Genomic DNA, 15936 nt, shown 5'->3' on the forward strand with positions numbered 1-15936 from the left:
ACAGATGGAGACTCCTGTTAGAGAACCTCAACAGCTGGAGACTCTTGTTGCAGAACCTCAACAGCTGGAGACTCCTGTTAGAGAGCCTTCACAGATGGAGACTCCTGTTAGAGAACCTCAACAGCTGGAGACTCTTGTTGCAGAACCTCAACAGCTGGAGACTCCTGTTAGAGAGCCTTCACAGATGGAGACTCCTGTTAGAGAACCTCAACAGCTGGAGACTCTTGTTGCAGAACCTCAACAGCTGGAGACTTCCGTTAGAGAACCTCAGTGGCGCAGTTGTGCTAAATGGGTACTGAATGCAAGTTTTTCTATAGGGATTGCCACAGTTTGTGTGCTTATTCCTGCGGCTTCCCTGGGCAGCCAATTGATCTCCCTCTGCAGTTCAAACCCTAGATGCTGTGAGTGTGTCTACCAGCTTCTAGAGCCCTATTGCCAATTCCAACAAGGACACCATCCCTTCTAAGCAACAAAGGCTACTCAAACAAATACCAACACCCAAACACACCATTTAAAATCATCATTTAAATCAATCTATCTATAACAGCTCAAAACGGTCACCATTATTATTACTAATCTATCTATCTATCTATCTATCTATCTATCTATCTATCTATTCAGGAGATCCTTTGTACCCACTGCCATCAAGCTGTATAACACTTCAAAACGGTCACCATTATTATTATTACTAATCCATCTATCTATCTATCTATCTATCTATCTATCTATCTATCTATCTATCTATCTAAATACAATTTAAAAAAAATATATTTTTCATTCTCCGCCTGTTTTTGTGAGTCAGAGTCAAGTAGTTATTTATTCTCTGCCAATAGATTTTTGTTCTCTGCATTTTCTTTCTCAGGTGTTCCAGGTCAGCCAACCTCTGTAATACCCTATCACTGTTGTCTTGTTGAGCCTCCTCTACTGGATGCTCACGGATATTATTATTATTAATAATAATAATAATGAAAATGATAAACTTTATTTGTATAGCACCTTTCATACAACAAATGTAGCCCAGAGTGCTTCACAACAAAGAAAATGTACCAAGTGCTTAGCATGAAAAGAAAAGGCATAAAATGAACATAAAACATTGTTAAAAGCATTGATCTAAAATGAAAACATTAAAAACATTAATGTACAATGAGATAAAATAATGAATAAAAAATAAATCATTAAATAGGAAGACATTTAAAAGAAGTACTGAGTGGTGCATAAATGTTGAGCAAAGAGAACAAAGCTAGTTAAAGGCTAAAGTGAAGAAATAAGTTTTGAGCTTTCTTTTAAAAATACTTAGTGAGCTGGCCTCTCTGATATCTATGGGTAGTGTGTTCCACAGCTTTGGGCTGTAACTGACAAAGGCTGCATCCCCAATTTTCCTATAGCTGTTGCTGGGAACCCTCAATAAAGCAGCAGTAGATGACCTCAATACCTAATCCGTAATTTAGCAATGTAGCTTGGTTCTTGCCCATTAAGGCCTTTGTATATAAGGAGGAGGACCTTGAAATCAATTCGAAATGTGACAGAAAGCCAGTGCAGAGCAGCTGGACTAATGTGCTCTCTTCTCTTGGTTCTGGTTAATAGCCGAGCTGCAGAGTTTTGAATGAGCTGAAGTCTCTCAGTGTTTTTTTTTTCAGGGGAGCCCAGTGAGAAGTGCATTATAGTAATGAAATCGGCTTGAAAAAAAAGATTGAAGCTTAGATCTGAATCCAAGATAACGCCAAGATTTGTAACCTCAGATTTAATCCACGGAGTCAGTTTCCCCAGGTTATTGAACAACATTTCTCTTTTTGTTTTGGGGCTGACTAGGAGGATTTCTGTTTTGTCCTCATTTAACTTTAAGAAGTTATTGCTCATCAATTTATCTATTGCTAGAAGACAGGTAGTAATGGAGTTTATAGCTGCAGCATCATTTGGTTCAGCAATGATGTACAGTGTACATCATCCACGTAACTATGGAAAAATACATTGTGCTCTCTGATGCTGTCACAAAGTGGTAGCATGTACAGTGAGAATAATAGTGGGCCAAGGCAGCTCCATTGAGCAACACCACAGCAGATATCTTGTTTTCTCAGGCACACGATCTGCAAGACTAACGGATGCACTGCTGGCCTCAGCTGAACAACTTCAGCAGACTCCATAACCAGAGTCTCCTCTTAGAGCTTCAGTAACATTACTATGCACTGTATGGAGCTCTCCCTGGGAAGTTCAATGTAGTTTTTATAGCCTAGTGGCTCTTGAAGACCAACTCAAGCGCTCTTACCTCCCATACCTTTAATTTCCATTTATGGATTTTTCTTTTCGTTCATTTTCTTTTCATTTTTTACGTTTGACCATAAAGGATTTCTTGATTTAGATGGATTTCATCTTCCAGATAATATCAAATCCTGCAGAATCAACCCCTTTTAAGTTGTTTGACCTGATAGGAATATAGGTTTTATCAGCCATTTAGACAGAGGGGATATTTTCCGACAGACCTGAAGGGAGCACAGGAGCGGTGAAGCTGCAGCGGTGACTCCGGTGAACCGGCAGGAGGAGATTGCGTCCTGCCTTCCGTGTTACCCCCACTTCTCCACACTGTCCCACTCTGTGTGCACACTGCTGTCGTTGAGCTTCTTTCTGCGCCGTCTCCCTCTGGTTTAATTCATCTGAGAAGAAACAGTATAACATATTGCTTGCGGCTGTCTCACATCCTCTCCTGTAAACACAGCAATATCTCGGAGTAGTTGACTGCCTCATCCATGCATTGGAGTCCTGGGCCCCAGCGCACCGGCCCCGGCTCCAGCCATGTCGGCCAGGAATGCATCGGCTGGTGGCGGTGACAGAGCGGGAGGAGGCGAACCGGCAGGTAAATGAAACACCACAAAAGCTTCTCACTAGTTTAAATGTTCACACGGAGTGACCCAGTGTCTGTGCGAGGTTGAGATGTGCCACAAAAGAAAGAAGTGCAGCGGTGTATTTTCAGCTGTTTTTCGCCGATTGGTCGCAACTTTGCGCTTTTTCAAAACTAGGTCAGTAGATCAGTAGAGCAAACTCGCCATTTACGGCGTTTATGTAACCCTGCACGACATTGATTGTCATATCGCCAGCATGTTGTGCAGAAAATTGCTTTATTTAGGTTTGTCATGAGTGGTAACGTTATTAAATGTAAATTGTCTGTATTATGTGTAGCGTCTATTGGCTAATGTTAACCTAAGTGACTAAACCACACAAATGTTAGCTTAGCAACGGTAGCATGGCCTGTTTACCGGGGCGACTGTCTCAAAACCGTCGATTCTGTCAGAGATGGTTTTACATACCATGGTAATTTCTCACTCTGGATATCGTTGATGGGTTTCATAGTCCATGGCTTGTGAAAGAACTGGTGTCACGTTGTGGAAAACAAGCTTTAATGTTAGCTGCTGTTTAGGCCTAACTAGCTGTACGGTCGTTCGACCCAGCCGCTGAACCAGCTCAACCGTTTGTTTAATGTTGGCTCGGACGAAGCAGGCATTATTGTAAGTTAGCTGTGCCAATTTCATTTTCCACCCTGGATGTCAAAAATATACTTAGGAGATCTTTCCCCCCGAAACCAATTAGTTTCAGACCGACTTCAATTCACCCAGCGAAATAGGCGCAAGACTTGTAATCAGGGTTTTGTATTCAACCGTAATTATGATAGACTACACAGGAAGACATATTTGTGATTTCAACATGTGTCTGTCCTTCCAGTCACATTGAGTCAAAAACATTTGAAGATCATTTATCGTACAGACATGAGGAAACATCAGACTCATCTACCACAGGGTTCAAACTTAACAAAACTATGGGCTTATGGTTTTCAAGAGATCTCTTTAAAATGTTTATGGTAAATGTATGTCAACCATTGCTATTTTAAGCATATTTTGGACAGAAGTATTAGGTTAATAATGAGATATATCAAGATATTGTTTTAAAAAGTCAACAGTGTGTTCCAATGATAATACAATGCCTTTTGTCACTTGTGTAGTCTCAGTGGTTTTGCACCATGAAATGTAGGTCAAACAACAAGATCGTTAATATTAGTTACTGCATGAATTCATAATATAAAAGATTTATTATGTTACAATAATAGACTCCTGAGATGTGCATGCAAAAGACTGGTTGTATTTTTTTATCCTCTGTGATTATCTATTAAAACTGGAATCAATTTGAACAAGTGACTGTTCTTAAAATGCTTTTAGATGAGTTATATACACATTTTGGCAAATAACATACTTCCAATGTAGTTTTCATTACATTAGTGTTTCATATTTGTAGTAAGTATGGAGATGGCTTAGCTACTTGACAAAATGTCTCACTGTACTAATGGTTTCTGTCAAAGGTAAAGGCTCCATTAACACTGTCAAATCACTGTTATCAAATTGTTTTTTCTGATAGCTTAAGATGTCCAGACGTCCAATGACTAAAGTCCAAGATCTAAAAAGTGCGTAATCCTGCTGACAAACAAACCAACCAATAAATAGACACGGGGGTAAATGTAACCTCCTTGGTGCAGATAGTTTACTGTGCGTGATAGTAGCATAAATGGAGTGGATTTGCTGGGCAGATGCCACTTGTGTGTATGATTAACTTCATGAATGTGAAGTAAGGTGGCACAGGGGAGCTCATGCCCCAGTCTGTGTCTCTAGTCCTGTGGCTGTTGTTGTTGTTAAGAATATAACTTTTAAACCTGAAATTAATTAGACACCCATCATTCTTGTGGTGCTATTATTCTGTGATAATGTGAGTAGGATGTACTCATGTGCTCATTCAGAATTGAGTGAATGAGCAAGTTAATGAACACATGTAAGGGAGTTGGCAGAGAGATGTTTGTTTGGTGTAATGTCCAGTAATCTAGCTCCCTTCTCTGTAGCCCTGTAATCCAACAAAATGTTACAGGGGTAGTAGGATTAAAAATCAGGTTGTTACTGATCTTTCGAACAGCTGTTTGGGTTACAGGGTCTGTGGAGCAGAGTTAAAAATAGATGTCATGGATATCTAACAAGAGATATAACAAGGAGATTTGAAAGCACTCATACACACAATATACACTTTTGATATTTTCACACATTCCCAGACAAAATGTGAAAACATCTCTGTCCTAGATCTTGGATGTCATGTCAGCACTCATACTCGTACTATTCTCTGTGATATATCGCAGTAATATCAATACACTGTTACACTGTTGGTTTGACAAAACAAGCAATTTGAACATGTCACCTTGGGTCAAGGGAAATTGTGATGAGAATATTTCATTCTTTTGAAATCAATACAGTAGTTGATAATGAAAATGTATTTTTTTTGCTTGTTGTTTAATTGAATGTGGAATTAACATATGCCGAAATGTATTAGACCTTAAATCCCTGAAATAACGATGCTGTGCTGGCATAGCCTCTGTGCAGAGACACTTGCAACTCATGCACAGAAGCAGAGATTCCCTCAAGCCAAACTAAAGCAGCTACACCAGAACAACCAGTTATGAGGCTGATCATGGGTTTGAGTAAAGTTATGGGGGAGGTTGTGATTGGCATTTTTACTTTTAGCTGCTGCTATTTCCCACACTTAAGGCTGATGGATTTGTTGGGCACCTTCACCATTTCGGATTTCCACAGCCTGAAAAGGAGTGCTCTGTTGCCTGTTTACTAACACTATTCTACACAGTCTATTATGAGGACTGATATGAGACTGACAGGAGTGGTATGACAGATACAGTCCGTGAGTTAATGCCCCATTAACGCTATTTATGATCTCCTAATAAGAACATTGTGATCATGTTTTGGCAAACCCATGGCATGAGAATTCAATTGATTCTTTCACTTACTTTTGAGAAAGTGAAATCTGACAGACTTGTAGTCTGAAATGCAGTAGTGCGTGGGAACATATATGATATGTTTGCAAACTGAAATCAGGTCTCAGCCCCTTATGACCACCTGCAGCTGATTATGTTTTGTGTGTTTCAGAGGATGTGCTGGTTGATGAAAACCAAAGCAGCTCTCTCTCTCTGTCCAGCCTGATGACCCCATCCTCAGCTGCTGGCATGTCCTTAAGTATGGAGATGCCCCGGAAGCGCAAGGGCAGCATAGACAACCAGTGAGTATGAATGTGATTTATTGAATTTGGCTTTAAAGAAATCTCATAAATCCACTGACCCAAATTGTTTTATTGTGTTATTGACAGTCATTATCTTTCTTCCTAGGGATACAAAATCTGCTTCCATCCCTGATGCAGATATGGAAGACGACCAAAACAGGTACTGTGTGTAGAGCTGGAACAATTAGTTGAGTAATTGATTAGTTGATCGACTGAAAATTAATCGGCAACTATGTTTGTTAATCGATAATTGCTTCAGTTGATTTTGTGCTATTGTGCATTTGCATATTGTTGCTTGGAATGTATACTTCTCAAATAGGTTTTTCTTTGCTACAGGTCAGATGGAGAGGACCAACATGTCAAAATGAAATGCATCAGGTAGCTCGTTTGACACCATCATATTTATAAAACATTTCTAGGTTCCCGTGATGTTATCGCCGGTCTTAACATATGCAAGTTTAGAATATGCCACATTTCACAATGTTCAATGTTCTATAAATTCAAAACAGGAAACACCTTTGAACGCTTGAAATGATTTCTTATTTCGTGTCTCCTCAGGGAGCCACACAGCCAAATTGAGAAGAGGAGACGGGACAAAATGAACAACCTCATAGACAAACTATCAGCCATGATTCCGACTTGTAACCCCATGTCTCGAAAGCTGGACAAGCTCACTGTGCTCAGAATGGCTGTGCAGCACCTCAAATCTCTCAAAGGTACCAAGTCAATCGATGGCCAGCAGTGTTAAAAAATATTTTAGCCTGACATTGTCATCACTGATGCATTCCGTTAATAAACATGATTCAAGTTTCTGAGAACTTAGGTTTTCTTTTTGTAGTTTTAGCCATCAGTTTATCAGCTATAAAACATTATACTCTCCATATAATAATAACTATAGCAATTGCTGAGATTTGGAAACAAGAAAACTGCTACAAAGTCCATCTGGCAAGAAATGAACAGTCAGACAATCTCACAGGTTGTAAACAAGCCAACAGTTTAGGCATATTATCTAGGCCACTTTATTTGGAGGTGAAACTGAAAGTGAGCACACATAAAATTTGGTAGTGATGGTTTTTAGCGATGCTCCTATCTCAACAGTAAATTTACCCTATTATTACAGATAAGATTGATGGCTTAAAACTCTGAAAATAAGATCTAGGTTTTAATAAAAAAAAAAAAAAAAGAATGATCCTTTTACTCCATTTAATAATTGTAATGTATTAATCTGACATTGAACTGGCTGTCTATATTTTCAGGTTCAGCAAGTTCATTTTCTGAAGCTAATTATAAGCCGTCATTCCTTCCTAATGAGGAGCTGAAACACCTTGTCCTCAAGGTAAATATACCTTTGACTATGGGAGCTGATATGTGCACACTGTCTGAGAAACAGTCACTGTAATGGAATACTTTTTTATTTTTAAGATAATTATTTCAGGCATCTGCTAGGTCATCTTAATGCAAAGATAAGCTTGTAAGCTGTCATGCTGTCACATGAGGACATCTTAAACATTTCATTCAAAAGCTACTGATCAGGTTACAAACCTCTGCTGGTGGCAGTGTCCCAGCTTTGCTGTAAGCTCCATTCATCAGAAACATACAAAACATACAACACCAAAATTATCTTTTTTTGGCTTTGTGTTTTTCTACTGTTAGTATGTACAATGTTATCTTCATAATTCTTAACATGCATTGAATTTCAAGTAGTGTAGTATTATAATTGATTAAAATGCTTCTATTTCATTTGAAAAACTATTAAATACAATAAGATAGACATATAAAATAAAACTATTTACTCAGTGGCCTCTTACTTTTGTCTTGACCATGTCATCACATTGGCTCCCCCCCTATTCTCCCCCATGTTTCTTTGTTGTGCAGGCTGCAGATGGGTTCCTGTTTGTAGTGGGCTGTGATCGTGGGAAAATAGTTTTTGTCTCAGAGTCCGTCACGAAGATATTAAATTATAGTCGGGTAACACTTTTACATTTGTTACTGTATCTGCAGAATCTTTTTTTCATGAGAAAACCCCGGACACACCAGATGGGTTGCGTTGCCCTGCAGGGGTCTGTAGTGACATGTTTGGCCTCATGTGCACACATTTCATTACAGTACACTTTAGAAATACCAAATTGATTATAATATTTGCATTGTGTCGTTTAAGCACATAAATGTGCCTGTGTGAAGTCATGTTAGGATGAATGTCAAACCTAGTTGGTTCCCTTAGTTCGTGGTTCATTTTCAAAATGATATACAAGTGATCCTGATGGTTCACTCATGAAGATCTATTGGGCTTTTCCAAAAATTGTCAAATTACAATTGAAATGCTGGCTGGAAATAAATCCTCAGTCGACGCACGCGACTGCTCTGATGATGAAAATGAGGATGTTGGTGCATGTAAACTTCCAATCGGATATTTTTGACAACCGGAGTAAATGGACATACAAAGCTGTGAGAAATTGCCATCTTCCTCATTCTTACTAAAATCTGAACCTCTCCTCCACTTGGTATCTGGTGTGCTCCGGGGTCAACAGTCCACAATCAGTGTACTATGTTAAATTTGTTAATTGTAAGCAAGAATTGCTTTAGATGCAGAATGGTTTTGACATTTCTTTTTATCAGCATCGGAACCATGTTTTGGTCGGTTTGATGAGCTGTTTTTTCTTCCTACAGACGGAGCTGATCGGACAGAGCCTGTTTGATTACATACACCCCAAGGACATGGGAAAAGTGAAGGAGCAGCTGTCAGCTTCTGAATTATACCCTCGTGAACGACTAATAGATGCTAAAAGTAAAGCAGTTTGGTGTGTGTGGTGTGTGTGTGGTGTGTGTGCGGTGTGTGTGCGCGCACTTGCGCGAGTGAGAGCATATTAACACTACTGTCATGTCCCCAGCCGGTCTGCAGGTCCAGGCTGACCTCCCAGTCGGTGCAGCTCGGCTGTGTTCAGGCGCACGGCGCTCTTTCTTCTGCCGCATGAAGTACAACAAAGTTTCTGTCAAAGTGGAGGAGAAGGAGTTCCAGGCCAGCACCTCCAAAAAGAAAGGTAGGGAGAGTACACGGAGGATTACACAGCAGGTCACTTTTGTACAGTCAGGGTTTTTCATTTGGTTTAATGTATAACAGCTGATATAAGTTTTATCAGGTACCCAGTTTTGATGTAAAGTAACCAACTTATATATGTGTTTTCTGTATATGTCATATTTGAGTTGTGATTTGTTTCTGCATGTGCGCCTACAGAGTCGCAGAAGTACTGCACAGTCCACTGTACAGGCTACATGCGCAGCTGGCCAACCAGTCAGTTGGGAGCAGACGGGGAGGGCGAGGCGGACAAGCAGGACAGCTCCCACTTCAGCTGCCTGGTGGCGGTGGGACGCATCCACTCTCACTCATCTCCCCAGGTTAACGGAGAAGTCCGAGTTAAACCAACAGAGTTCATCACACGCTATGCCATGGATGGCAAATTCACCTTTGTGGATCAAAGGTAGAATTGTATTTCAGTTGTGTTTGTATATTGTATTTGCTTGGTGCATGGCTTTGTTGACACATCGAAGAATCGTTGACATATAGATATCTCCATTGACATTTCTAACGTCTTTGACACTGATCAACAGAAACTGTGGATGTCAAAGTGAAACCAAAGCTTCACAAATCAAGTTCATGCCATATTTTAAATAATATAGTACATGTTTATATGTAATTCATACTAACATGATACACTTGTGTATTTATTCATTTCATCTGCAGAGCGACAACCATTCTTGGTTATCTTCCCCAAGAGTTGCTTGGGACATCATGCTATGAGTACTTCCATCAAGACGACTTACCGCATTTAGCAGATAGACATCGAAAAGGTAAATTGCATTTGTCTTTCATCTAAGTATCTTGGATATCGTGTTAGGATTTTTCATTGTCTGCTAAGATGATTCTACAATTAGTGGAGGCCAGTTCAGATTAAATTCTAATTTACAATATAGCTGCTGTTGAAGTACTGGTAAATCATATAATAAATTTCACTCCATTTTGATCTATTGTTAAGTAGATGACTGTTGCAGAATCCAGATGGTTTCTTCATATTTTATATCTGCTGGTCCTGTGCTTGTTGCGTCCTCTGCCTTAAGCAGGTGATACTGATGCTCTGTTTTCCCTGTTTAGTCCTTTGATTCGTCTTCTCACTGTTTTTTCTCCGTAGTGCTGCGGAGTAAAGAGAAAATTGAGACAAACTGTTATAAGTTCAAAACAAAATATGGCTCTTTCGTCACTCTGCAAAGTCAGTGGTTTAGTTTTGTAAATCCCTGGACCAAAGAAGTAGAATACATAGTGTCAACTAATACAGTCATATCGTGAGTATATTCTTCAGTCTGGTTGTGCATTAAATTAATATCTTTGTAGCTGAGATAGATTTATACTAATGGATGCTTCATCTGTTCTCTCATCCAATGACAAGACATGATCACAGTCGAAACAGGTCGGGAAACAAGTCTGAACAGCTGAGCAATTCCAAGACTTCTGAAGGTTAGTTTAAATAGAATATGAAAATAATTAATGGAAATGTGTCATTGAGATCTTTAATGTACAATGATGCTCAAAGATACTGGTTGTGTAGTCATAACACACTGTGACATGTACATGTCTCCTGGTCTGTTCTGTCACGTTCAACTTTTTGTTTTTGTTAGAAGATGGCAAGAAGTCCCTTCCGATTATACCAGGCATCTCCAACACACCTGGAACTATGATTTATGCTGGAAGCATAGGGACCCAGATTGCCAATGAGCTCCTGGATTTCAACAGGTGTGGCCTCACAACAACAGAGCATGTCCAGTGATAGATAGTTATAGATAGTTGTAGAATTCTACAACTGCAACTAATGCTTATGAGATACTGTAGACAATAATTCATCTGTGTCTGTGCTGCTTTAGGATGAACTCATCACCTTCCAGTGGTAACGTCAGCCCGTTCAGTTTGCCACAGGATAAGTCTCCACAAACTCACAATCAAATGAGCAACAATGTAAGTTTCTATACATTCATATTTTTATTGTTGCGTCTGTCCCAGTCATTAATGAGGTGGCACAGCCCACAATTCAAACAAATTCCTTCCCATTCACAGAACTACATGAAACTTTGCAGACTAGTCCAGTCCAAAATGGCTCACTGTAATTTATGAAGCTGCTGTGCATATTAAGTTTTAAAAAATACTATATATGCATACAAGTGAGTAATTTCCACGGGAAGTAAGCCTACTGTAGAGTATACTCTTTACCTACTTAACATGAAGTTCATCACTCGTTTACAAAGTTGTTCAATCAACAACTTACTGCTTCAAGTTGAAATTACAATAAATACGCTTTTAATATTATGGGAACATAACATAACACAACTTCTTTTGTCCCAATATTTGGCCAAATGCAGTAAAAATACTTATGGCTTAATGAATGAATAAATGTGAATTTAATCTGTAAAATATTTAGTTTTGCAGTAGATGAATGGGGAGTAAATATTTGATATTTATATTTGAACTGATCATCCAGTTAGGTGATGATTACAGCTGCCTTTTGTGATTATCTGTAATAAAATGTGTGTGTTGTTGTTTTTGTTTTGTCTTAACGAAACCATGCAGAAGATGTTGACAAAGAAATATGTTTCAAACTAGCATTTTGACTCTACAGGCTCAGTGTGGTTTTACATGTTTCTCTGCCTCCTTTGTTTAAACATCTCTGCGAAAAGATTTTTAGAGGTAGACCAACCATAATGTGAAGCAATCACAGCTGTATGTACTTGGAAATTATGGTGAAGTTCGTCCAAACATTGGAAGGCATAATTTAATGAGCATAGATTTGAGTCTTTCCTCTTTTTTTTTTTTTTTTTTTTTTTTTTTCTTTCTTGACTAAACCCCTGTCATGTTGCTGCTGGGTCTATAATCTTCTTCTCTTTTGGTCTGTAGGTGCCAAATGGAGAGGCAACAGACATGGAGATGCCAGGAAAGTCCAGCTCAGAGGATGAGCCCCAGGGAGCTACATTCTCAGGAGGAGAAACACTCATGGGTACTCTTTCTCATCCTGTTGAATAGCTTATTTATAAACTGTATGTAGGATAATATTTAACTATCTCCTCTTTTAACTCTATCATCTTGGGTGTTTTTTCCCTTCTGTCACCTCATCTCACCTCAGGGGAGAATTCCCAGCTGGATTTGGACAGTGTGGTTGGACCAGGCCTTAGTAGTCTCAGCAACGATGAAGCAGCCATGGCAGTGATCATGAGCCTCCTGGAGACGGACACAAACTTGGGCGAGGCTGTGGACTTTGAAGAGATGCACTGGTCTTTATAGAATCTGGTCTTACAGTGTGACGCTGTGGCACAGTTGTTGGACCATCATTTTTTTGGTGACAAGAACTTCTCGAATGCTTACTCCAAGAGCATTCTGTTTTTTAAAGACTTTTTTTAATTTATTAGTTACCTTTTTCCACATAAGCTGTGTAGTCTTCGGGTGGCTGCTCTAACAGGAGCGGGATCGATGACAATAAGGGACAACTGCTTTCCCTCTTCAAAAGGAGGATTTGCCTCTAAAGCCTTACAGCGGTCTGCCTGCCCTGAAACGCTGTTCCTCACTGCTTTCTTCACATCTACTGTCATCCTCTGTTTAACTGAAGAGGCTCTTACAAGGTTGAAGAACATATGAACACAAATGACAGTGGAAGGGCTTGCGTCGTGGCGGCTCGGGTTTCCTGCTTGTATTTCTCTCCTCACTGACATTTGAACAAAGGTTCGGAGTGACGAAGCAAAAAAAAAGAAAGAAATTGCACTGAATCGATTTCATGTTTTTAAAAAAAAAAAAAAAAAAAGATGTAATTTGATTAGGTACTGTATGGTTAAAGGAAGACACCATGACAACCAGGCCCATCTCTGTGACCCCTCAGGATCCAAACCGTAGGTAGGCAGTGTACCACGGAAGACCACACTTCCATAACCTCTAACTTTGAGAGTCACTTTATAATGTGTCACTCAGAGATTTTCTCTTAACTTGTCAGTATCTGAACATTTTCCATTGAAACGGTCCAGTAACCTCCTCTCTTGTACACTGACTTGAACATACTGTATATGTGTACATTTGGTATGATTGCAAACACCATGTCTTCAGGCCATATCTGTCTTAAAGGGATAGTTTGCATAGGAAGAATATTTTAATTAATTTTTAGTATATATATCTACATTTGTATATACATAGTATATACATCTATGACTGCCCTGGATTTTATTTACACTAGTTCTACACATTTACCATTTCCTGGCAGAAAGTATCCACCCTCATAAATAAAGAGAGCGGTCAGTTTTGGTGATTGACCCTTCATGAACTCCTATAGATTTATGAGCACTACAGTACTACTTAATGCAAAGTGAAACAGCACTTTAGAGGTGCTGAAATGGAAGTTTGGTAGCAACGGCTGAACAGCAAACCCATTTCACATCTGTGACATTTTATTAATACATGTTTGAGGTTGAGTCTCATGTTAGAAGTGATAAACTCAGGGAGCGATGGAAGCAAATCCGCCCCATGTAAAACATACGATGACACAGTTCTTAGTACGTGTAGCAGTATTTGTCTGCCAGTTTAAGTTTTAAAAAATACTTTCCTACATACTGTATATTGGTATGTGGTGTAATGAGTCTGAACTTGTTCACATGTACATCTGATTTGTCACTCATTGTCTGCTTTATAATCTTGCAGGTAAGCCATAGCTTTAGCTGTTTTTTTTTGTTTTCCATGTACCTTTATGCACTGACAGTCTTTCAAAAGACATGTTCATGTTTTATGTGCCTGTCAGAGGCACACAGCATTGTCATGCACCTGCATAAATTTTTTTAAGGGATTATTCTATGCAGAGCTATCATTCCATAAATCCTAAACTTCAAGCTATGTCTCTCTCTCTCCATGTAATTGTCACTCCCGTATCATGCATGACTCAAAAAAAAAAAAAAACTCCAAATGAAATAAGACTTTTGGTGAGAATAAGTCACGAGTTGTTTGGATCCTCTTTCCATTTACCTCATCTAGAGTTCTGTTTTGCCCCTCCTTTATAATTGCACATCTTAGATTTTACAACACTGATAGCCATTATGTGATGACTTCTATGGTAGTGTATGTGATGTATGTGTGGCAGTGACATGGCCTTATGGATTGATGAAAGGTAAAAATTTGAATGACTAAAATATATCCAGTTATACATCCCCTATTTCAAGTTATCAAGAACTGAAATATTTCTCAACATGTGAGTCTACAAATTATGAAGTAAAGAAAATTAAGAGATGAACGAGCCCTACAGACTGTTGTAAATGTTACATTTATCAAATTGCATTTCTTTTGCCGGAGTGTTGAACACTGAATGTGCGATGAAAGGCAGTCTTTTTTTTTTTTTTTTTTTTTTTTCAAGACACTTAAAGAATATCAAGTACATAAACAACTCGGTCAAAAACATAGCAGTTGTATTACTGTCCACATAGTCAATATATGGAACTGTGTAACTTTTATGCCATGCAATTGTTCATATTGGTAACGTGGGCCACAATTTATAGTCATCTGTTAAGGATTTTCCAATAAGAACGCTAGTTTCGAGGATAGAAACGGTGGTTGTGAATCATGAAGAATACTGTCTTTTCTCTCTAATGCTTGAATTACGAGGAGCCGGTGGATGGAGCAGCTGAACTCACGAGGACCCTCCTGCCTGTGTCCGAAGTGCCTTTGGACATTTCTGCTAGGACACACAATAAACCTGTGTTGCTTTTGGAGATCGCCTCCCACCTGGCGCCTTTGCAGACTGAAAGCAGGGCTAAAATGTTATCTTTGGATTAACTTGATGCAACATGGCATACTGTGCACATCATGAATGAAGTGGAAGCTTGTTCACAGATGAAACAGGAGCTGTACATGTTGGCTTTGGCACTCACTACCTAACCAAACAGCCAGAACTATGGAGTCGTGCCATAGACACACGCTGGTCCTTTTTTAAAGGCAAAAAGTCAATTTTGTATTTTTTTTTTTTTCCCCCATTCCTCTTGTTCAATCATTGCACTATTGTAGCTGTAATTTGCCCAGAAAGCTTAAACATTGCTCTCACTTCAGCTTGTTTGGTAGTGACTGAGTGATAAACCTTGCAAAGAGGTAACATTTTTCTTCTGCCTCCATTCGGAATAAAACCGTACACTTTGTAAGATAGGGAACATTATGTTTTGATTTCATGCCCCTTTATATGTCTAGTTGCATGCTGTTCTTGTATCATTTATTGTTATTGTTTGTTTTTGAAATCTGTCGCGTCATTAGACTTGGGAAGTTAAGACGGACACAGCCAACTGTCGCTGCGCAGGAGGAAGGACCTTAACCTTTGGGCTTATATCGGGCAGTTGGGAGTTTGTTACTGCCTCCATTGTACCACTTCCTGCCACTTTATAAGTTCATTCTTGTTTGATTTGTGGGCTGCAGAGGAAGCACTTACTGTATTTGTTAATTGCATTATTGCTGCTACTTTCAACATGTCTGGGCTGTCTTCCCAGGTTGTCGTGTTGTTAATAAATATTAGTTTACTAAACCCTCAACAGGAACTCTGAGCATATTTTCAAATATCTGTTTTTGGATCAAATGGAAAATACTGGAAAAACCTTTTGTGAACAGCCACACTGAATTCAAAACTTTTCATCAAACTCTTACCACTTTTCATTCTGCAGTTTTCTGTCCTTACAGAGGCACATTGAGAAGCAGTAGCCTTCTTTTTTGAGTAATTACATTTGCCTTCTCCTGCACCCTTACAACCTTCCTTATTGTTCCCCCCTCCAAGGAGATTAGCTTTGAGTAATTTGTCAAAT

The 15936-nt window shown here is 39.1% G+C and overlaps 2 protein-coding genes across 4 annotated transcripts in view; both read left to right on the forward strand.

Annotated features, from left to right (window-relative positions):
• LOC147819105 (uncharacterized) overlaps positions 1–466 on the forward strand; it is a 7030-nt gene extending 6564 nt beyond the window's left edge. Inside the window, exon 4 of the mRNA XM_087174093.1 lies at positions 5–466. Within this exon, the coding sequence (XP_087030219.1) occupies positions 5–466 (462 nt within the window). The remainder of the gene's footprint in view (positions 1–4) is intronic.
• A 2178-nt stretch (positions 467–2644) lies between these two features.
• On the forward strand, positions 2645–15669 carry bmal2 (basic helix-loop-helix ARNT like 2). Of its 3 annotated transcripts, none has more exons than XM_023406686.2 (17): positions 2645–2848; positions 5961–6090; positions 6197–6250; positions 6427–6468; positions 6649–6806; positions 7347–7426; positions 7966–8058; positions 8758–8875; positions 8979–9128; positions 9323–9566; positions 9830–9936; positions 10275–10425; positions 10530–10597; positions 10759–10873; positions 11002–11092; positions 12026–12125; positions 12252–15669. In XM_023406686.2, the coding sequence occupies exons 1-17, from the start codon at positions 2788–2790 to the stop codon at positions 12407–12409; spliced, it is 1920 nt and encodes a 639-aa protein (XP_023262454.1). In that variant the 5' UTR covers positions 2645–2787; the 3' UTR covers positions 12410–15669. The 3 variants fall into 3 exon arrangements, with proteins under 3 accessions (XP_023262454.1, XP_023262455.1, XP_023262457.1); XM_023406687.2 differs by having other exon boundaries at positions 10762–10873; XM_023406689.2 differs by lacking the exon at positions 7966–8058.
• The last annotated feature ends 267 nt before the right edge of the window (positions 15670–15936 follow it).

Source organism: Seriola lalandi, unplaced genomic scaffold (assembly GCF_002814215.2).
Source record: "Seriola lalandi dorsalis isolate HSWRI2012SDOR001 ecotype SW California unplaced genomic scaffold, Sedor1 jcf7180002054314, whole genome shotgun sequence".
Taxonomy (NCBI): domain Eukaryota; kingdom Metazoa; phylum Chordata; class Actinopteri; order Carangiformes; family Carangidae; genus Seriola; species Seriola lalandi.